The sequence below is a fragment of the Artibeus jamaicensis genome, unplaced genomic scaffold (assembly GCF_021234435.1).
Source record: "Artibeus jamaicensis isolate MK-2021 breed Jamaican fruit bat unplaced genomic scaffold, CSHL_Jam_final contig_444, whole genome shotgun sequence".
In the NCBI taxonomy this organism is placed as follows: domain Eukaryota; kingdom Metazoa; phylum Chordata; class Mammalia; order Chiroptera; family Phyllostomidae; genus Artibeus; species Artibeus jamaicensis.
This window is the reverse complement of record NW_026521831.1, coordinates 8,170,167-8,192,475: the sequence shown is the minus strand read 5'-3', so window position 1 is coordinate 8,192,475 and position 22,309 is coordinate 8,170,167. Positions and strand designations below refer to the sequence as shown.

General features: G+C 42.9%; 3 protein-coding genes across 7 annotated transcripts; 1 reads left to right on the top strand and 2 right to left on the bottom strand.

Moving 5' to 3' along the window:
* Window positions 1–3,192: 3,192 nt before the first annotated feature.
* LYSET (lysosomal enzyme trafficking factor) lies at window positions 3,193–7,174 on the top strand. Of its 2 annotated transcripts, none has more exons than XM_037130402.2 (2): window positions 3,193–3,259; window positions 4,134–7,174. In XM_037130402.2, the coding sequence occupies exon 2, from the start codon at window positions 4,150–4,152 to the stop codon at window positions 4,543–4,545; it is 396 nt and encodes a 131-aa protein (XP_036986297.1). In that variant the 5' UTR covers window positions 3,193–3,259; window positions 4,134–4,149; the 3' UTR covers window positions 4,546–7,174. The 2 variants fall into 2 exon arrangements, with proteins under 2 accessions (XP_036986297.1, XP_036986296.1); XM_037130401.2 differs by lacking the exon at window positions 3,193–3,259 and adding an exon at window positions 3,266–3,694 and having other exon boundaries at window positions 4,134–7,171.
* Window positions 7,175–7,249: 75 nt separating this feature from the next.
* Window positions 7,250–22,119, bottom strand: LOC119037947 (four and a half LIM domains protein 1-like). Of its 4 annotated transcripts, none has more exons than XM_037130333.2 (3): window positions 22,035–22,119; window positions 13,110–13,178; window positions 7,250–12,574 (listed from the first exon to the last, which is right to left on the bottom strand). In XM_037130333.2, the coding sequence occupies exon 3, from the start codon at window positions 12,395–12,397 to the stop codon at window positions 11,549–11,551; it is 849 nt and encodes a 282-aa protein (XP_036986228.2). In that variant the 5' UTR covers window positions 12,398–12,574; window positions 13,110–13,178; window positions 22,035–22,119; the 3' UTR covers window positions 7,250–11,548. The 4 variants fall into 4 exon arrangements, with proteins under 4 accessions (XP_036986228.2, XP_036986227.2, XP_036986230.2 ...); XM_037130332.2 differs by having other exon boundaries at window positions 7,250–12,544; XM_037130335.2 differs by having other exon boundaries at window positions 13,128–13,178.
* On the bottom strand, window positions 18,839–22,296 carry GON7 (GON7 subunit of KEOPS complex). The gene is made up of 2 exons (XM_037130337.2): window positions 22,035–22,296; window positions 18,839–19,795 (listed from the first exon to the last, which is right to left on the bottom strand). The coding sequence occupies exons 1-2, from the start codon at window positions 22,240–22,242 to the stop codon at window positions 19,701–19,703; spliced, it is 303 nt and encodes a 100-aa protein (XP_036986232.2). The 5' UTR covers window positions 22,243–22,296; the 3' UTR covers window positions 18,839–19,700.
* Window positions 22,297–22,309: the final 13 nt, after the last annotated feature.

Genomic DNA, 22,309 nt, shown 5'->3' with positions numbered 1-22,309 from the left:
ATATATATTTTTTAAACACAGTTAGGGCCCTGGCTGGTATGGCTCAGTGGATTGAGTGGTTTGCAAACCAGGGGGTCTCTGGTTTGATTCCCAGTCAGGGCACATGCTGGGCTTGTGGTCCAGGTCCCCAGCAGAGGGCATGTGAGAGGTAACCACACTGGTGTTTCTCTCCCTCCTTTTCTCCCTCTCTAAATAATAAATAAAAACCTTTAAAAAATATATATTAAAAAAAACATTAAGGAAACAAAAAAAAACCCGAAGCATCCTTATAATCCCATCACTCCAACACAACTTAGTTACAGTATTTTTGGTTTTGTTGTTCATGCTCAAACACAGCTTTTAAACAACATAGATTAGATTATTACTTCACAGGACTTCGTAAACACAACCGCCTCTTTGACCATGATGTCGTGGTTATCAGACACGTGTCAGAACACCTTGAGAAAAGCTCCTGTGAGTCAGACCATGTGCCCTTGCACTTGGCTCAGGCTCCCTGAGTCTCAGGTCTTCATCTGCAAAACAGAAGCTATGATGGTGTTTCTCGCAGGTTTCTGTGAGAACTTAACAAGGCACCAGAGAAGGGACTCAGGGCACGACTTTGGAAACAGACCGCCTGAGTGTAAATCCAGCCCCAGCACTTATTAGCTAGGAAACCCCTCTAATCAACGCGTTGATGCATCGGTGTCTTCACCAACTTGGGGCATGAATCCATGTGCGGCCTTGTTTCATTCCACGTGCTTCAGTGGCTCCCTCCAGCAATCTCTCACTCAGGGACTAAGATTGAGGAAATTCAGTGTTTTTCAGATTCAAGTGCTTGGATCCCTTTGTTCCAATAAAATCTTTTGGAAATTTGATATAAACCAAACAGATGAAAGTTCATTTTATCAGCATGCCTTTATTTTTAAGTCTATACCTGTAATCTTATACCACCCAGCAAAATGATGCTCAGAACTACATGTTTTGATGACACACATCAGGAATCTGGGGCTAGAGATGGCAGCTGCAAAGTTAACCTCAGCATTTAGCTCCGCCTCTTGTTTTGACTGCACAGAATCAATTAACACAGAAACTATCTTAATCACTGCTCCCAATCTTCCTGATAAATCAAGGGCAATACACTCCTAACAACCATGATACACACATCTGACAGGCTGCACCTACACCTGTTATCACACAGGCTGACATCTCTGCAAGGTCAGATGGGCAGGGCGCCTGACCCTGCACCCCTCTCAGAGCACTACACATGCAGTGACAGACCACCTGAATAACTCTGTATGATAAAAAGTCCACAGGAGTGCATTGAAATATATACATACCGGTGCGGAACTGCGGACTTCCTAGTCCATGACCCACACAGAAGTGCCAATGGATTTATACTGAGAACTGTACAAAAATGAGTTACCTGCTTGGCATCACAAGGTAGGGCTTGGCTAATACCTGTCACTAAAGTATATGGACTGCTCTACCTCCATGCTCTGCTTCTTGTCACTGTCCCTTTCTGCGTTCCCAACGTTCAGGTGAAATGCCACTCCAGTCCTGCCTGGAGAAGGGCCTCATTCTCAACTGCAACTTCATCCCTTATCAGCACCAGCAACAAGCCAGGGGCCAGTCCACCCTCTGGCTGCTCCCGCAACGATCTGGTCCAGGTGGCCTGATTCACAGCTTCTCTCAACTGCTCCTCTCTCTACCAGCCTTAGTGTGGACACAATTTTTCTTCATCCTTCTGGTAAGTGGCCAGATATTTGACCTGCACACCCCTAGGATTATCAGTAACCCCCAAAAGCTTCTCAAGAGCCTGCAGGCATTCAGAGACTGAAAAGAAAGGACTGTTTAACTTGAGGACACAAATGACATCATATGCCGGGCCTCTAAGGCTCTCTGGCAATTGCCTTCTTCTCTCTGCATCTGACACCTGCCACGTCTTCATCATTTGAGTAGTGTGAATCAGCCAGGATTTAAATTCTTCTTCTTCTGGTTCTGGAGGATCACTGCCAGAGAATATCCTCAGCTTCTTGCATTTCAGGTATCACAGGGCAGGCTGAAGAGTCTCATCTAATGTCTGTGCCAACACGTGGGCCCTTATTTCTGCGGTCATGCCCTGTTCTAGGTCAAAAGGGTCGTTTCCATACCCAAAAGCTCAGGTAAATTCAACCAGTCTTATGCCCTCTTCTAAAAATTCAGTTAATCTGCTTAAAAACTCATTATCTGGGTCAGGGGGCTTAAAGATCACTGTCCAGACACCCTCTTTTCCAGGTTATCTCCTTCGGGACCAGGGCAAAACTAGTTTCTTCAGCAAGCCCTATTAAGGCCACAATCCTATTCCCATCCCTCCGGAATCTCCCGGTCAATCTGTCCTCACCCAAGGGAACTAAACTGGCTCGCACAGCCTCAGTACAGGTCACTGGCAATCAACAGCGCTTTCCGAGGGTTCATATTCATACCCCTACACAGGTCTTCCAAGGGCCCCGGCGTCATGGTGCCCAAAACAATATATTTAAATTCTAATTCACTGGGGGCATCCACCGCAATCCACAGTATTCCTTCGAAGTATCCCGGATAAGTCCCGTTGACTTTCCGAGTTCCACGGCCAGTGAGGACCAAGCTGTCAGATCAGTTGAAGGTGTCAAGGGCCCAGCCAGGGCTTGGGAAGCTACGCGCACCCTAAGCGGCTGGCCACGCCAGGGCGTCCCCAAGGCGGCAAGCAGCCATCTTAATCCCCTCCTCGGCCTCGGGCGCCCCACCGTTATCTAGGGGCCCATGGCTGTGTCCACCGCCAGCGGCTGAGGCGCCAGGGCCAGCTCCGGAAGCCTCCCGGGACGCCAGGCCTGAGGGGCGGGAGGGCGGCCACTCCTCCACTGGGGAGCAGGAGAGGGCTTTCGGGGGCTGTAGAGGCGCGAAGAGGGGATGGCGGACCGCCTCTGCGGCGCGGTTCTCCCCGCGGCGAGGGGCGATGGGGTGATCAGAGTCCCGAGCGAGGCACCCACGGCAAGGCCGAGGAGCTCACGGGCGGCCCGGCGACAACGGCAGCCCACCCCAACGGGCGCCCCACCCCTAGATATGCCACAGCCACGACCCTAGTCCCACCTGGAGCTGTGGGTGGAGTTCTCGAGGAGGCGGTGCCGCGGGGGGGCGGACACGCCCTGACGTCACGGGGGGCGGACTCCTCGGGGCGGGGCAAGCGTGCTTCCGGGCCGAGCCGGAAGCCCCGACTGTGGTAGCATCCGGGACGGCGAGCGGGCGGGCCAACCCGGACAGGAAGGTGAGATCCCGGGCCTGCCCAGTTCTGCAGGCTCGGCCAGTGGCCGCTGCCCGGCACTGGGATCCCGGTGCTGCGAGGCAGAGAGGCCGGGGCCTGACGCTGCCTGAGCAGCCCTGGTCGCGGCCCGCGGGTGCTGCAGCCTGACAGGGGGCGGGGTTCGGCTAGGGAATCTCCGGGCTGGGCCAGGTGACAGAGGCTGGGAGCTCCGGGAGCAGCGACGGGGGCCGATCCGCCGCGAGACCCGCCGCAATCACGCCGTGCTTAATCACAATTAGCTTGTGCTCCAGGCTGGTCGCGTTCACCATTCTCCCAGCCGGTGACCCCGGGGATTTCTTTTATGGTGGCTTTCTCTGACATGCCAAAGCTACCCGATTATTCAGAACTGAGTGACTCTTTAACGCTTGCCGTGGGAACAGGAAGATTCTCGGGACCATTGTAAGTGTTTAAGAGTTACTGTCTTGACTTGGGGGCCCCGACATTGCTTTGACTTGTAGAGCCAAGTGTTCACGTCTGAAGCAATACTATTAATTCAGAAAGCATTTGAACTGTAAAAGTTAAATGTTCCGTAGGAAACCACTTTAATTCCTGCCTCTTAATGGAAGGCGTATCTGGATCTTTGCAAGCCAGATCGTAGTGATTTATTCTGTGGGACTCATGTAAAGGCACAGTCAGTATTTACCGAAACTTTTAATAATTCCTTGTAACTATTATGTAAAACCACCTGTTCGTTGTTTACATGTCTTAATAAATGTGATTTTGTCTTAAACTGTAAATGTGGCAGTAGGGTATAGAAATAAAGGAAGTACATTTGGAATGGTTGCCGTTGCAGCATTACTAGACCTTAACTGTATCTTCTAATTTTTTAACTTTGAAGGCACAGAGCATGGAGAATGATGAATTTCCGTCAGCGGATGGGATGGATTGGAGTGGGATTGTATCTGTTAGCAAGTGCAGCCGCATTTTACTACGTGTTTGAAATCAATGAGACTTACAACAGACTGGCCTTGGAACACATTCAACAGCACCCAGATGAGCCCCTTGAAGGGACCACGTGGACACACTCCTTGAAAGCTCGGTTACTCTCCCTACCATTTTGGTTTTGGACAATTATTTTTCTGATACCTTACTTACAGATGTTTTTGTTCCTCTATTCTTGTACAAGAGCTGACCCCAAAACCGTGGGCTACTGTATTATCCCCATATGCTTGGCAGTTATTTGCAATCGCCATCAGGCATTTGTCAAGGCTTCTAATCAGATCAGCAGACTACAACTGATTGAGACATAAAATCAGTCACCGTTTTTTCCTCTTGATTACAAAACTGCCAGTACAATGTGGAACCTGATCACAAGACTGCAGTTTTTCCACAGATCTCAGGAAGTTGTGGTGGGGCAGAGGCTTTTTAAAAAATGTGACTAGGGGGCTATCTTTAACGGAATAATAAGGGAACTTTAGGTAAAGCCTGAGATACAGTACTACAGAATCATGTTGATGACTTCAGATTTTGGAAGTAAAATCGTGTCTGTTATTTCTATTCTACTGTGAAGCATAGTGATGGTTCAGAAATTTTTTCTTTTGGGGGAAAAATGAATATGAACATTTCTATTGTGTTTAACACGTAAGAAGGTCCAAACATGGTCATAAAATTTAAATTTTATAGTTACTTTGCTTGCTCTAAAATTCTTCAAACTAAAATACCAGTTTATCCTTTTGTAAGCCAACTATTTATGCTTGTGAGAAATTGGTATAAAATTACTGAGGTGATTGCTCTCTTGATATGTAGGATTTGTTCCTCCTTCTGGTAATGCTACTGGCATTATTAATTACCATTATTAATGGTACTGATTTTTTTAAAAAAATCTTGGGAAGGGTCTAAATATTTGTTGAGAAATCTAACTTACACATAGAATATGGAAACAAGGTGTGCAATGAAAATATTTGGTCCAGTGCCTGTCAGCTGTGTGATAGCTCTCTAAAGGATGCTATCAAGTCATCATCCAGATATTCTTTTATAGCCTAAGGGCTGGTCCTCAGGCCATAGGTTAGTTGCATGAAGATGTGATCCTTGTACTTCCTCCTGTGCATCTGTACTTACTACCTCATGTCTGGTACCAATACAAACAACTAAAAATGGAAATACTAGATTTTAGGAGTTTTTCTTTTTTTTATGGGTGAGATCAAGATATATTTTTATACAGTTATGTCATTAATACCAGGGAAATGTTTCACTGACAGATTTTAATAATCAACATTTTTTGGTGCTTGGGCCCTGTTCTAAGAACTTTACATGAATTAAGCCACTTAATGTAACAACCCTATGAACAACAATTATCTAGGTTTTACAAGTGAGAACACCAAGGTGGGAAAGTTATTTGCCAAAGGTCACAGCTGGTAGGTGGCACAGCCAGAGGTATAACCAGGTATCTGATACTTTTTTTTTTTTTTAGATTTAATTTATTTTTAGAGAGAGGGGAAGGGAGGGAGAAAGAGGGATAGAGAGAAACATTGGATGTGTGGTTACCTCTCGCAGGCCCCCAACTGCCTGCAACCCAGACATGTGCCCTGACTGGGAATTGAACAGGTGACCCTGCTCTTTGCAGGCCAGCACTCAACCAACTGAGCCATACTGGTCAGGGCTGAGAAAAGTTTTCCTCAATTTGTATGAGCTACTGAAAACTAAGTTTCTAGCAACCTCAAACTTCAACAAGACTGATTTGAACACTACGGAAGGCCGCACATTGCACAGCAGTCTTTTACATGAAAGATAAAGCAGGTACGTTTGCAACTCAAAAGCAGCAAGCTCAGATTCTTCTCTAATCAGTCTCATTTCCTTCTTTCACTACCTCCATAGGTCTAGTTCCTGAAATGACTTACCTTCTGCTACACTACATGGCATCTTTGCAATAAGCGGCAGTTTGAAATACCTGTTTCTGTGAGGGTCACCCGGCCCAATCACTCGCATCTTTTGAGTATTAACTAATTACAGACATTCCCCAACTTACCATGGTTCGACAAGATTTTTCCACTTTCTGATGGTGTGAAAGCAATATGATCAGTAGAAACTGTACTTTGAGTTTTCGCCTTTTTCTGGGCTGGCATTATGCAGCACAATTCTTGTGATGCTGGGCAGCGGGCAGCAGGGTGACTTGGCCCAACTATAGGCTGATGTGTGCAGAGCACGTTTAAGGTAGGCTAGGCTGCGCTCTGAGGTTCAGTTGGTTAGGTGTGTTAAATGCATTTTTGACTTACATTTTCTTTAAAAAGATTTTTATTTATGTTTAGAGAGGGGAAGGGAAGGAGAGAAACGTTTGCCTCTTGCACACCCCAACTCTGGGACCTGGCCTGCAACCCAGGCATGTGCCCTGACTGGGAGCTGAACCGTGACCTCTCAGTGTGCAGGCTGGCATGGAATCCACGGAGCCACACCAGCCAGGGGTGGACTTGTATTTCCAATTCGTGATGGGTTTGAGCTGTAACCACTGTAAGTCAGGGAGCATTGTAGTACGCCTGCTGCAGGCACTGCTTTGAGTGAATGCACTCCTACATTCATTCTTCACAATAGCCCTATGAGGCAGGTATGTACTGGTACTAGTGCCATTTTACAGAAGAGGAAAATGAGAAATGAGGACATGGGAATTAGTAACTTGCCGCTGGTCACACAGCAAGTAAGTGGAAGAGCCAGGATTTGACCCCAGGATGTCTGGCTTCAGATCTCTGGCTCTATCATTCCACTACACTGCTTCTCAAAAAAAAAAGGATAATTTGAGGAAAATCACTGAGTGGTTTCTTGTTTTATTTGGTTAGTCTTGAAGCAATGAGAGTTTGGAAATGATTTAAGAAAATTATGTTACTTTTTGTTTTATAAATGTTTGATGTAATGCAAGGTTTATGAATTTGTCGCTTGTAGTAATTCCTTTGTTGAAGTAGACTATCTCTTATGCTTCAGATTCTAGTATTTTTTTTTAAGATTTTATTTATTTATTTTTAGAGGGGAAGGGAGGGAGAGGGAAACAGCAATGTGTGGTTGCCTCTTGAGTGCCCCCTACTGGGGACCTGGACCGCATGTACCCTGAGTGGGAATCGAACCAGTGACCCTTTGCTTTGTAGTCTGGCCCTCTATCCACTGGGCCACACCAGCCAGGGCCAGATTCTAGTATTTTGAGGTTTGGTAAATAAATGCTCAGTTCATCCCTATCTTTCAAGATACTATTGCCTTGGTAGTGTAAATATTAAAGTAATTACAGTAGGAGTAATGCATTATTTCCAAATGTAATGATTGCAGAGTTAATGTTTTTTTTTTATTTAGGAATTAATTATCCAAGTTTGATTATTAACATTTTGACTATGACTATTTAATAGTTAAAAGCACACTGTTCTGGTAAAGAGGGAAAGGTGAAATTTATCTCCTAGCTCTATTAAACCAAGGTGTCTATATTTTCTGATTCCAATTCCTCTTCTCCAGTTTATCCTGAATACAATTTTATCAGGTTTTTGCTGCCCGCCCCCCAAAACTGCTTTCTGGTCAAGTGGTGGCTAGTAACTTACACATAAGTAAATCTATTGATCAAGTCTCAGTCCTCAAATTACTTGTTAGCGGTTTTTGACATATTTCCTCTCCTTGAGAATTTCTGTTGGCTTCTGGATCAGAAACACCCAACAGAACTTTAGTGGAGGTGGAAATGTTCTGTATCTGTGTGGCCCAAATCAGTAGCCACTAGCCACAGGAAATGAGCCTTGAGATACAGCTAATGTGACTGAGGAACTGAATTAAAAATTTCAATTATAACTTAAATAGCCACAAGTGACTGGTAGCTACTATGTATTAGCCCAGCTCTAGATACTGCCCTGGCTTTTCCTCTTCCTCACCAGCTTTTCCTGTCAGCTTCGCTGGGTCTCCCTTGGCGATCTGCCACAGCTCCATCTTCTCTACTCACTCCTTTGGTCATCTCTTTCTGGTGCATGGCTTTAAATGCTCACTTATCCTGAGCTCCAGACTTGAATATCCAACTGCCAACTTCATATTTACTAAGTTGTCTAACTGAGCTGCAGGTCCCTCCACCCACCAAAATCTGCTCCTTAAGTTTACTACAAGACTACCACCAAACAACAGCTGGGGAGGGAGCCTTTTAAAACGCTCCTCCTTTCAAACTCCTCAGAATAAAAGCCAAAGTCCTTAACAAGGCATACAGTCATTATGAGTGGCCCTTGACCTTCGGTTCATTTTCTAATCCTTGGAGAACCTGACTCCATTTCAGCCAGGCTGTTTTTTTTTGTTGTTGTTGTTGATTCTAGAACACACCAGAAAAACCTGTTTCAGGCCCTTTGCACTCAGGTCCTTTCTGCCTGGTGCTCGGGCCTGGCCTGCTCCAGCACTTTCCTCAGACCTCAGCTCCACGGTCGGCTGAGTGAGGCTGCCTCCCACCTCCCCACTGAAAATGCAGCACCCCCCTCCCCATTTTTCTCCAGTGCTCATCACACGACATCATGAGACACAGGTTTTGTTAGGATCTAACTCCAGCAGGGGAGGGATTTTGTGTATTTGTTCACTGCTAGACGCCCCATGCCTAGAATAGTGTCTGCAACATAGAAGGTTCAAGTTGACAATTTACCAAGTGCAGAGCATAAACTGTCACACATACTAGGTAGGTCTGGTTATTAAACTCTTTGAGGTTTCAGCATGTACTGATAGATTCATTTCAAGGCTAAGATTTAAAATGGGTCTCCCAATGTATTATTGCCAACAGTTCTTGTTATGCTGGCTGTGTTGGGATTTTATTCGCTGATGCAGAGAAAAACGACACATTCCCAAACAAGCGGTATGTGTTAGGTAGAGGCCAGAGCCTGGAGAAGTTCTCGTTCCAACAGTCATGGTGGCTTCCTGTCCGGCACATGCACCAAGCTCACTACGACTCCCAGAGTACCAGCAAGCCATTCAGTGCCCTGGGGTTCTAGGCCGTTCCTCGGCCCCGTAACACTCATTTCAACTAGTAATGTTTTTCTAGAAGTTGCTTCTATCTCCAGAAGAATTTTTGGCACCAAATTTCCATTTAAAACTGGAGCACAACAGCTCCAATGTGAACTACCTTTAAAAGATTTCCATAGGCACTTACTGTCTAGCACTCATTGTTTCCTGGGCCATGTCTTTAAACAGAGCAATTGTGACCCCAAAGTTCACCCGAGAATGGAATACTTGCAGCAACACTGAAATTTGTTTCATAGTTCGAGGAGAATGCCCTGGCTAGAAGGCAATTTTTTCAAGGTTAACACCAGGCACGTCAGTTTTAGAAACATCTCCCACCTTTTTTTCTGGTATCCCACCTCATATTTAGTCCATTTCTCCTCGCCTCTTTAGAAGTCACACTCTATTCTCTATTCTGGCAAAGTAGTAGTCAGATGGCAAATGTGGATTTTTTTTAAACAAGTCTGAATTGGTTCATTTTTGCCCTGAATTACTTAGTGATGCTTTAAACTGTTAATATGGCTTCTGGGCCTGGCCAGGTGGCTCAGTTGACCAGTGTCATCACCCTACACACTAAAAGGTTGTGGGTTCGATTCCTGGTCAGGGCACATACCTAGGTTGTGCATTTGAGCCCTGACTGGGGAGTGTATGTGAGGCAACTGATCAATGTTTCTCTCTCACATCAATGTCCCTTTCTCACTAAAATCAATGAAAATATTCTTGGATAAGGATTAATAAATAAACAAAGCACGACTTTTAAACAGTAAAAATTGAGTTTCACAGACATTTTCCTTTATATGCTGCTTCGTTTGTGTAAGGACACACTGAAACATTAAGTGATCATAACTGACGACAGAATGTAGGGCTGAGGCACTGGCTTCTCTAACCACTGCTGTGAGTGTTAATAATGTGCATTGTCATTACACGTTCACTTGAGATCGTCTCATTCTGCTGTGTGACGCAACAGCGCAGCTGGAATACAGTGGGCAGGGGCTCCGCCCCTCAGGGACACACCACGTGGAGATCCGCCTGTGACGATGGCAACCTCCCCCTCCCTCAGAGGTGCAGCTCCGCCCTTGAGGAACAGTCCTGGCGATCACAAGGGAAGGGGTGCTGGAGGGACTCTTTAACACAGGGACAAAGAGCCCACGGACTCGGTTACAAGGGAGTCAACTCACCACATCCCTGTGGCGACAGTCCTGGCACCTGCTCAGCTGCCCCTGCAGAGTTTTATGGTTACTTCTGTGGGATGATTTCAAAACTGTAGGAATGTGTGGGGGTCCTAAAATGCTTCCTTGCAAGTCTCCAAACCTAACTATGCTGCTATTCATTAAAACAAAAATATTAGTTGGAAAAAAAAAAAAAGGACAGCTGGGTTAGTTTTGTTTGGTTTCCGGAAAACTCGCTGGGATGATGTTCTTCTGAAACAGCCCTCTTCTCTCAGATGTTTCCACTTCCCAAATGGCCTGCACATTCCATGCTCGAAAGTTAGGAATGTTCAGAAAACAGGGCACATGGGGAACTCAAACATTAGTGTGAGGAAAAGGTCAGCTTAGAGTTGCGACTAAGGCCCTGACCAGCGGGGCTCCCGTTGGTTGGCTGTCATCCCGCAAAGTGAAGGTCACTCAGCACACGTGCCTGGGTTGCGGGTTTGGTCTCTGGTTGGGGTGTGTATGAGAGGCAACCGATTGATGGATCTCTCTTACATCAGTGTTTGTCTCCCTCTCTTCCCCTCTTGGTCAAAAAATATAATATTAGAATTACAGCTAAGTTCAAATGTTAATTATCTGGAAATTTGTATTAGGGAATACAAATGCACAAAAAGAACAGAAAAGCACAAAAGAATAGAAAAGAGGTTTTGATGAGGGAGTTAAACCATGCATTTTGGTAAGTTTTCTTTCTCCTCCCAGGACATGGTGAGCAGTGAGCTGGAGCAGCCACTGCAGCTGCTCTGTGTTGTGTGAAGATGTGGTGGCCCAGCTAAGCCAGGAAGGGCATCTCTGGGGACTTTAAGGCTTCTCAGTTACATCACTAAACAGCTAAATGATTAGCACTTTTCTGCTCTATGTTAAACATGCAGAGGAGTCGATCTAAGTGTTCACTTTTTGACTGCAACCAACACAAAATTAACTTTGCTGCAGAGCTGCTTTTTGCTAAATTCTAATGACTGATCACTGTGTGCCCTTATTTAATACTATAAAATGGGAGAAAAGACAGAAGGAACAACTTTAAAGAGGTCAAAGGCTGCTCTTTTCCTATGGATGGTGCAGGGCAGAGGGTGAGGACACAAGGAATGAAACTCAATTCAATTTGAGTTTGGAACTCAAACTGTCACTTTGCAACTTTTTTGGCACAGTCAGGGCAATACACTTGCTCCTGATAGAAAACAAAGCGCTTGTTGGCCAGATTCTCGGAGCAATTTTTGCAATGGAAGCAGTAGTCGTGCCAGGATTGTCCTTCATAGGCCACCACACTGGAGCCTTTACCAAACCCAGTGATGGGGTTCTTGCACCCAGCACACTTCTTGGCCACAAAGTTCTTGTAGCAATCCACACAGTAATACTGGTCCTCCACAGTGGTAAAGCGCTGCCCAGCCAGCTTCTTAGAGCAGTTAGCACACACAAAGCACTCGGAATGCCAGGGCCGATCCTGGTACAAGACTCCTCCTGATGTGATGGGCTTGTTGCATTTCACGCACTGCTTGACAAATTTGGCCTCATGGCAAGTCACGCAGTAGAAGTCCTCCCCTTTAGGGAAGAAGCTTCCAGTCCCGATGACTTGTTTGCAGCTGCTGCAGGTGAAGCAGTCTTGGTGCCAGACAGTCCCCTTGTACTCCACATTCTGATCGCCGGCCACAATGGGCTTTGAGCAGCCCTTGCACGTCGGGGTGCCCTCCAGCATACTGCAGTTGTTGCACAGGATCTCGTCGTTTTTGGCCACAAAGGTCTCGTTGACCAAGGGGTGCAGGCACTTGGAACAGTTGAAGCAGGCGCTGTGCCAGTAGGAGTTCTTGTAGCACACCTCCTTGGAGTTCGCACTGATGCGCTTGTGGCATTCCACACAGGTGTTGGCACAGAACTTGTCGAAGCAGATCAAGCAGCAGCGGTGGCCATCCTTCTCCACGTAGTTCTTCCCCTGCAGGGGCTCATTGCAGTGGTGGCAGTTAATGAGCTCGGTCATGGTGCCCACCTTGTAGCTGCAGGGATCTCGCACTGGCTGTGTGGAGAATGAGACGTACTTGGCAAGGGCTGGAGAGAGTGGTCAGCAACTTCTAATGTGATGCTCAGGGATGCTCGGCCACGCAGCTGTCCTGGCAGGTCACGGCAGCTGTGGTGGCAGATTCAACAATAACTTTTTCTGTATTTGTGTATAAAAAGATGCAACATGATTTTTTTAAATGAAAAGAGAACAAAAAGACTCTGTGATGAAAAATCTCCCTTTCACTCCTGACCCCTACTTTCTCTACAAGCAGTTTGATTATCCTTTCAGAGAAATTATAAGCATATCCAGCCAATGGTCTTTAATAGTAGCATTTTACACACTGTTTCTATAGTTTGCTAGTTTTCATTTAACATTATATCCTAGAAATTGATCTTTAACAAAATGCAGAGCTATACCTTGGACATTTTAATGCCTGCACAAATGTTCTAACGTAACATATTATTTTTACTTAACAGGGTCTTCTGATGGATATTTAGGTTGTATTACTGCCTTTTGTTACTAAAAATAAGGCTGCAGTAAGTACTTTTGTAACAGATCTGTGCATATGTTGCTATTATCTATTGGATTAATTTCTATAAGTGAAATTGCTGAGTCTAAGAGCACATATATTTAACATTTCAACAGAATTATCAACTTAACTTTCAAAGAGCTTGTACCAATTTACACTCACCATCAATATATTACAGACCTTCACATCCTTTCCGGCTCAATACTGCATCAAAACTTTTGATATTTCAGTCTGAAAAGTGAAAAATGGTATTGCATTGTATTTTAATTTTCATTTTCTGGAAGTGGAACATTTTTTTCATTTAAAAGCCATGTATACTTCTTGTGATCTTTTTGTTCCTTTCCTTTGCCCATTCCTATTCTTTCTGACTGGTACGTGTGAGATTCATAAGAGAAATTAATTCTTAGTCATCTGTGCTGAAAATATGAAATACTTTTCCCTTTGTTTTTTAACCTTACAGAAAGTTCAGAAACATTATATAACCACATTTGCTAATCTTTTTTTATTATGGCTTTTAGATTTTCAAAATCCCTGGTTAGGAAAACTTTTTCACTCTGGAATTATAAAAACTATTATTCCATTTTCTTTTAGTACTTTTATGGTTTTGTTTTTTATACTAAAATTCTTCAATTTACCTGAAATTTATTGGGTTGGCCAAGAAGTCCATTTTTTTTCCCATAAGATGGCTCTAGTAGCCCTGAGTTGTCTTTAACTTATTTGAACCAATTTTGGTATATTATATTGTGACAGCTGTCATATCAGCATGCATTTTATTTAAATATCTTTTACTATTATGCCATTACAGTTGTTCTATTTCCCCCCTTCATTCCCCTCCATCTTGCCCCCTCCCCCCCTTTAGTTCATGTCCATGTGTCATAACTTCTTTAGCTTCTACATTTCCCATACTATTCTTGCCCTTGCCCTATTTTCTACCTACCGTCTATGCTACTTATTTTCTGTACCTTCTCCCCGCCTTCTCCTTCTCCCACTCCCCTGTTGCTAACCCTCCATGTGATCTTCATTTCTATGGTTCTGCTCCTGATCTAGCTGTCCTCTTAGTTTGCTTTTGTTTTAGGTGTGGTTGTTAATAACTGTGAGTTTGCTGTCCTTTCACTATTCACCATTTTTATCTTCTTTTTCTTAGATAAGTTCCTTTAACATTTCATATAATAAGGGCTTGGTGATGGTGAACTCCTTGAATTTGATCTTATCTGTTCTTCCATTCTAAATGAAAGCTTTGCTGGATAGTGCAATCTTGGATGTAGGTCTTTGGATTTCATGACTTGGAATACTTCTTTCCAGCCCCTTCCTGCCTGTAAGATCACTTTTGGGAAATCCGCTGACAGTCTGATGGGAACTCCTTTGTAGGTGACTGTCCCCTTATCTCTTGCTGCTTCTAGGATTCTCTCCTTCATTTGAATCTTGACTAATGTAATGATGATGTGCCTTGGTATGTTCCCTCTTGGGTCCACCTTCTTTGGGACTCTCTGAGCTTCCTGGAAGTCTATTTCCTTTGCCAGATTGGGGAAGTTCTCCTTTATTATTTGTTCAAATAAGTTTTCCACTCATGACTGTTCCTCTTCCCCTTCTGGTACCCCTATAATTCGGATGTTGGAGCGTTTAAAGATGTCCTGGAGGTTCCTAAGCCTCTCCTCATTTGTTTAAATTCTTGTTTCTTCATCTTTTTCTGTTTGGTCGTTTTTTTCTTCCTTCTGGTCCACTCCCTTGATTTGAGTCCCAGTTTCCTTTCCATTACTATTGGTTTCCTGTGCATTTCCCTTCATTTCAATTAGTTTAGCTTTCATATGTTCCTCTAATTTGTGACTAAAACCAACCAGTTCTGTATCCTGATCACCAGTGTTTTGAACTGTGCATATGAAAGTTTGGCTATTTCTTCATCGCTTAGAGTTATGAGCTCTGGGGCTTTGAGTTCTCCTTGAGCCATGTTTTGGTCTGTTTGCGCCCATTAAGTATGAGGAGCGAAGCCTTAGGTGTTCACCAGGGTGAGGCAACCCAGGTTGCTGGGTTGTGACACTGTATGTGGGGGTAGGGTCAAAGAGGGGCAATGGCGGTCTCCTCTGCTGCTTCCCACTGCTGGGGCCAGTGCGAACCGTCTCACTGCTCACTCTTTCGCTGGTTTATCTGCACGCCAATGTGTGACCTCCAACAGCCTGCCACCTTGCGACCTCAGTGGGTCCACCCACTGCTACTCCACACCTGGGATCCGCCCACAGTTGCCTGGGCGCCTGGGTCACGTGCCTGGGTCAGCCCAGTGGATCTTTCCTGCCCGACCCCGCTCTGCTGCTGGCTTCGCCCCTTTTACAGGTCTGGCTGAAAGGTTCGTTGTTGTCAGACTTCCCTGTAGTTCAATTTTCTGTGGTTTTGATCTGTTTTTGTTGCTAAAACTTTGTTGTTTTTAAACTTGGTTGTGCGAGAAGGCACATTATTTCCACCTAGGCCTCCATCTTGGTGGAAGTCTCTCAGCGTGCATTTAAAAAAACTTACCAAAATTGGCGAATGCTTGTGCAGCCATTTTAATATGGAAGATGGAAGAAGATATGCAACATTTTTGGCATATTATGCTTTATTATTTCAAGAAAGGCACGAATGCACCTGAAATGCAAAGAAAGATTTGTGCACTGGATAGAGAAGGTACTGTGACTGATCGAATGTGTCAGAAGTGGTTTGCAAAGTTTCTTGGCACTATTGACATTTTGGCCAAATAACTCTTTGCTGTGGGGCTGTCTTATGCATTGGAAGATGTTTAGCAGCGCCCCTGGGCTCTCCCCACTAGAAGCCAATAGTGGGAGAGAGCCCACAGACTCAAAATGTCCAAATCAATAAAGTTATTGGTGGAAATGAAAAAACATAATGGACTTTTTGGCCAGCCCAATATTACATTCTAAGTAGCGAGAAAAGACCCAACTTCATCACAAAAACCAGTTTGTTTCTCATTTTTGAAAATAAAACTGAGTGTTATTTTACAAATACAAGGGTGGGCAAAAGTAGGTTTCCAGTTATATTAATAATACAGAAATAAATAATATAAGAATAAACTGCATTTTACATACTCAACTATAAACCTATTTAAAAAATATATTTTATTTATTTTTAGGGAGAGAGGAAGAGGGGAAAAAGAGAGGGAGAGAATCATCGATTGGTTGCCTCTCGCATACCCTCAGCATGCTCCCAACCAGGCAACTGGCCTGCAACTCAAGTGTGACCTGACCAGGAAGTAAACTGGTGACCTTTTGGTCTGCTGGGTGATACCCAATTCCCTAAGCAACACCAGTCAGGGCTTAATTGTAAACCTATTTTTGCCTATCCCTGTATTCTTCAATTTTGGTAAGAGTTTCATACTCCGCCTACTATATACTTAGATCTCCAAGAAAAATGATCTCAAGAATGATTGTAGTATAACTTAATTAACGTTGATTTTATTTGAAACTATCACTAGCTGCGTTTATGGTAACACAGCTCTGAACTCTGCAGTGCTCAACCACAATTCAAACAGGAATTTATTTTCTTTTTTTAAAAGATTATTTATTTTTAGAGAGATGGGAAGGGAGGGAGAAGGAAAGGGAGAGAAACAATGATGTATGTGAGAGGTACATCAGCCGGCTGCCTCTCCCATGCCCCCAACCCAGAAACTTGACCTGCACCCCAAGCATGTGCTGACTGGGAACTGAACCAGTGACCCTTTGGTTCACAGGTCAGCACTCACTCCACTGAGCCACACCAGCCAGGGCAAACAGGAATTTCTTGTAAACATTTTATTAGCACATGGTGACTGACAACTAAGTTAAAAAACCTAGGTTTTTAGGTATGTCTCTTACTGCTATATAAGAAATGATGTTCTGGAGCATTTAAGATCGTGTTTCCTGGCATGTCATCAGTTTGGCTCGAATAAACTCATAAAAGTTTAGCACTGACTGGGTGCTCAGTTGGTTAGAGTGTCATCTCCATACACCAAGGTTGTAGGTTCAATCCCTGGTTAGGGCACTCACAAGAATCAACCAATGAATGCGTAAATAAGTGGAACAACAAATCGATGTTTTCTCTCTCTCTTAAATCAATAAACATTAAAAAAAGCCCAAATAATCTATACTTATACAGATTGAACAATTCCACTGACAGGTGTATCTTTAATAGGCTAAATAGGAATTAGGTAAAAGAAGCATCATAAACTGAGGGCCACAGATGTCTAACCGGTTTTCTCATTTGGAAGAAACCATAACCTTTATTTCCTTTAAAAGTCCAGGCCTTCTTAATAAAAGTTAAAAAAAATTCTGAGCAGCTGAAGCAATAATGCTTTTGTAGTACACTTTGTATTATTAGGGGGAAATGCAGGGTGCCAGGTGCACAGACCCACGCAGCACCAGGACCTAACACTGTCCAGGAAGCCAGGAAATGTCTGTTGGAGGAATATTTTATATTGAAACCTAAAGGATGAGAAGAGTAGACAGGCAAAAGAAGTCACTTGGCCCAGGATTCGAAAGGCAACTAGACTATATTCTGCTTGCTTGTGGCTAATGTTTGCACCCTTACAAGGCGGATTAGAAAGCAAGGCAAGGCCTTTCTTCTATGCTGGTCCTTTAAACTGACTTTTTTGGCCACATATATGGCTCACTTATGAAGAAGACAGTATTAGAATTAAAATCAGTACTAAAGGAAAAGCTCAATAAAACCTATAACCCAGGCCATAAAACACTGAATCCCAAGTGTGGATATCTTGAAATTTCTTCTTTATAAACATATTCACTAAACAAAGAAGGAAACAAAATATTCATGAGCAAAAACAGTTCATAAAAATATGAACTATTTCTTAATTAATTACACAAGTATGCTATTTTTACAGATTATATCCTAAAAAGATAAAAGATCATTTCAAGTCATTAAGTTGAGGTACCAATATTAGAGACATAAGTGAACAAATGAGATAATTTCTGATCATTTACAGACGGTCTCTGACTTAGAATGGATGAACTTACGATTTTTTTGACTTTATGACTGTGTGAAAGCAAAATGCTTTCAGTAGAAACCTTACTTCAAACTTTGAATTTGGATCTTCTCCCAGGCCAGCCACGTGTGGTGCACTCCCCTTCTGTGCTGGGCGGCGCAAGTGAGATGATTTTGCCCAACTATAGGCTAACATAAGCGTTCTGAGCATGTTTAAGGTAGACCAGGCTGAGCTGTTTGGTAAATGTGATAGATACATTTCCAACTTATATTTCCAAATAATATTGCATTTATTGGGATATAAACCCCATCGAAAGTCAAAGAGCATCTGTATACAACTTTCTAGTTGGCAATGTTTTGGTTACATAAGAGTACTTAGTGGAAGGCTGATGTCCCAAGTAAAACAATACCTTAAAAACATGGAAAGCTATGTAGCATGTACTTTGTAAGCTATAGGTTTCAGAATCTGTAATTGGGATAGTATATGGTAATCTTTTTAAGGCTATGTGTATGACCCAGCTCTGCCAATAGTTCTGTAACTCAGGGTAAACACAGATTCTAAGATTCAATTTATCTCTTAAATAATCATAGAATACTTACATAAGGTTACTTCCAACTCTAAAAATCAATGACTATTTGTATTTCATTAGGTATAGCTACTTAATTTCTCCGCAGTTTAGTTATCCAAATGAATCAGGAAACATGCACAGTAAATAAAATATGCCTGGGTCCCACGGACAAGAAGGGACAACACTTCAAGGCTTTAAAATAGCCCCTTGTTAAGCAAAATCAGTATGGCTACAGGCTGACAGGAAGCATCTAAGTTACAGTTCACATAGACTTACTTGGAGGCTGTATGTGTGTAAATGACATACCATGGTATAAAAGAAAACCCATTTGGTGTTCTTAAGATACAAGTTAAACACACAGGCTGGGGCAAAAATAGGTTTAGTGTTATATGTATGAAAAATACAATTAACAAATAACAATACAAGAATAAACTCAGCTTTGTGCACTCGTAACTGTCAACCGATGGCTGGCCCGCCTGCGTGTTCAGAGTCGTATCATCTCTGGACGTCTGGATACTGGGTGTGAGCATGAACTCGAGGTTGCCTTGGGTTTCTTTCAACAGCCCTTTATCTTCCTTCAGTAGTTCTCTCTATTCCAGTTTTCCTTCTACTTAAACTGCCATTTTTTAACAATTTAAATTTACTGAGGTGACACTGGTTAATTATATAGGTTTCAAGTGTACACTCCTATGAAACAGACTGCCATTCTTTACTCACTACCCAATTTCATCACTTGCTCATGTCAGTTCTTTGAAATATTTTTGACCACGAACCACGACATTACTTTTTATAACAGAAATTGAAGTTAAAAGATGTAGACATCACACAAATTAATTCAATGGTCATTTTAAAAGTAGAAAATAACACAAACTCAGTTGCCAACTTAGAAGATTTTATACATTATAAAGTACATTTCCATGGTCTGAAATTTCTTATCCAAGAAAACAGATTGATTTCTAAACATTTACTGTATCTTTCTTGGCTGGAAACAGAATAAAGTTTGCTTTTCTTTAACAAAAGTGTACCAGGGAAATAAAACAAATGAGAATAAAAGTCTTTCTTAAATGCCAGTGATAACTAAGATAGAGTTGCTATCTTTTTTTGGGAACACTTCACGCATTTGTGTGCGCAGGGGCCAGGCCAATCTCTTCCCACTGTTCCAATCCAGGGTACACGCTGCTGAAGTGAGCTGGCAGCAATCTGTTAACACTTGTAAAAGCTACTGTTAAGATGGTGGTTTGGGCCGTTTTGCAGATGGTCCATCTGAATTAGTTCTGTTATCAATGTTATTTTCACCTTCTGCATCATCTTCATCATCACCTTTTAAAATAAACATTTGTTGTATGTCAATATGTTCAGTGGTTGAAAGAAATATAATTAAAATGGTTGAAAACTAGACCATTTTACTTTAGGATTAATAAAACCAGGCATATTCCAGATTTGAAGTGTGTATCATTAAAGAGATTTCGGTCATTTTGGTGTTTAAAACCTTTCCTATCACTTTTTTTGAAGATTCATGTAACCATAAAATTCGCTCTTTTAAAGTACACTGCTTATTGATTTTTAGTATATTCACAAGATACAATTGTGAATTGTACAACTGTACAATTGCCACCAATATTTAATGTTAAAACACTTTTGTCATTCTAAAAAGAACTCCCGTAATGATAAGCTGTCACTTCTCATTCCCTTCAGTCCTTGGCAAGAACTCACCTACTTTCTATCTCTATAGATTTGTCCATTCTGGACATTTCACAAAGATGGAATCATTCAATAAGTTGAATGGCCTTCTGAATCTGGCTTCTTTCACTCAGCATGTTTTCAAGGTTCATTCACATTGTAGCATGCAGCTGCACTTCATTCCTGTCTACTGCTGAACCATATTCCATTATATGGATATATCACAGAGCATCTGTGCTGTTTCCACTGTTTAGCTATTATAAACAATGCTGTTAAGGACATTACTGTATAAATTTTGTGTGAACATGTTTCCAATTCTCTTGGTTAAACTAGGAGTGGAATTGCTGGGTCAGACGGTAACTTTGTATTTAACTTTTTGAGGAACTGCCAAGCTCTTTTCCAAAGAAGTAGGCCGTTTTACAGTTTCACCAGCAATGTATGAGGGCTCCAATTTCTTCATATCCTAGCCAACACTCGTTACTGTTCTTTTTTGATTTTTTGATTATAGCCATTCTAGTCGGCATGTCATGGCATCTCACTGTGGTTTTGATTTGCATTTCCCTGATGGCCGATGATGCTGAACATCTTTTCATGTGCTTATTGGCTTCGCATATTGGAAGGATTGTCTACAAATATACAAATCCTTTGTATATTTGGATTATTTGTACTTTTAGTGTTAAATTCTATCGCTTTTTTTTAATACTTACAATTTTTTATTTTGCACATTACTTGTTGAGATGTAATTCATGTAACATAAAATTCACCATTTTATATTTATCACTTTATTTAACAGAGGTAATTCAAACCCAAGCTTTATGGGGATCTCATTAAGCAAATAATAGAAAAGCATGTTCATATATTACTGACCCACCATTAATCGAACAGGTGGCAGTTATTTTTCTAATAGTAATGACAGATTTTGAAAAATGACTCTAGCTATACTCTTGTCCTTATGTCAATGACATTTTCAATAGATTAGAGAGGTACTTCTGGAGTCACGAAAGAGGACTTCATTCTAGATATACTTGACTCAGAAACAATCTATTATCTGAACTCAGTGTAATGTTCCAAACTGTCTTCTTCACATTATTTGGTACTATTAAGAAGTAATCAAGATGAAAAAGGAAAGTACAGAGTTTTCACTATGCTACCGAGGAGTTAAGCCCTGACTCCAATATTTAGTTCTTAGGTTCTTCAGGCTAGTCAAAATGTACCTACTTATTTCTGCATTCAAGCCAAGATTTAAAAAAATATTAAAGCAGTTAAATTTCACGTTTCTACTTTCAAACTGCACCTCCAAAACTGGAATATGGGAGAGCAGTGCCTGGGAGTCTTAAAACTTGTTAATTAATCTGAAATCTACCTCAATCTGCAAATCCTGTTCCTTGACAGATGGCTATCTTCCACACATTTGCAGTTTCACACCTTGTAAAACTCCCTTTCACGCTTAGACACCCAGCTCAAGTCATGCCCTCTCTGAAGCCCTCCCAGGTTCTCTCGATTTGCAGACACAGATGGTCCTGGGGTCATACTTTCACTATTACCTAACCCCGCACCTCTCAGGGAGAATAACAGAGTCGCATTCTTTCTCCAAAGCTCAGCCCAGTGCCTGGCACAAAGTGGGCAGTTCAGCACGTGCGCGTGTGTGAGTGATATATATAAATGAAGAGAAATAGAGTCGTGAAAACGTTTAGGAAGAAGCAGCCCAGATAAATCACCCCAGATTCCGCCCACATGCGGCGGAAGGTGTCAACAGTTTTTAGGTGGAATTTTTACCCTCTCGAGGCTCATTTTCTTCAAGATCGAAACTTTACACGAGCTGTCTAAACAGATTTTTCCCGAGCTCCTCTTCCCCGCCCTCTACCCTCTCAGAGCTCACCGTCCAAGGCCTCGTCTGGAGCCGCCGCCACCCTGTTCCTCGCTTCCCGCTGTTCCAGGGGGCCCAAGAGATCGGCCACTAGCTCTCTCATCTGGGCCACGCCGGACAATAGGCCCCGGAAAGGGTCGGCGTCGCCCGGCGCCTCACAGGGCACCCGTAGTTGCTGCCGCTGCCCGTCCAACCCGACGTACTCGCCCAGTACCTCCATAGCAACCACTGTGCTTCAGAACGCGCCACGGAGAGTACCACCCGGAAGCGGAAACCATCTCGCAACG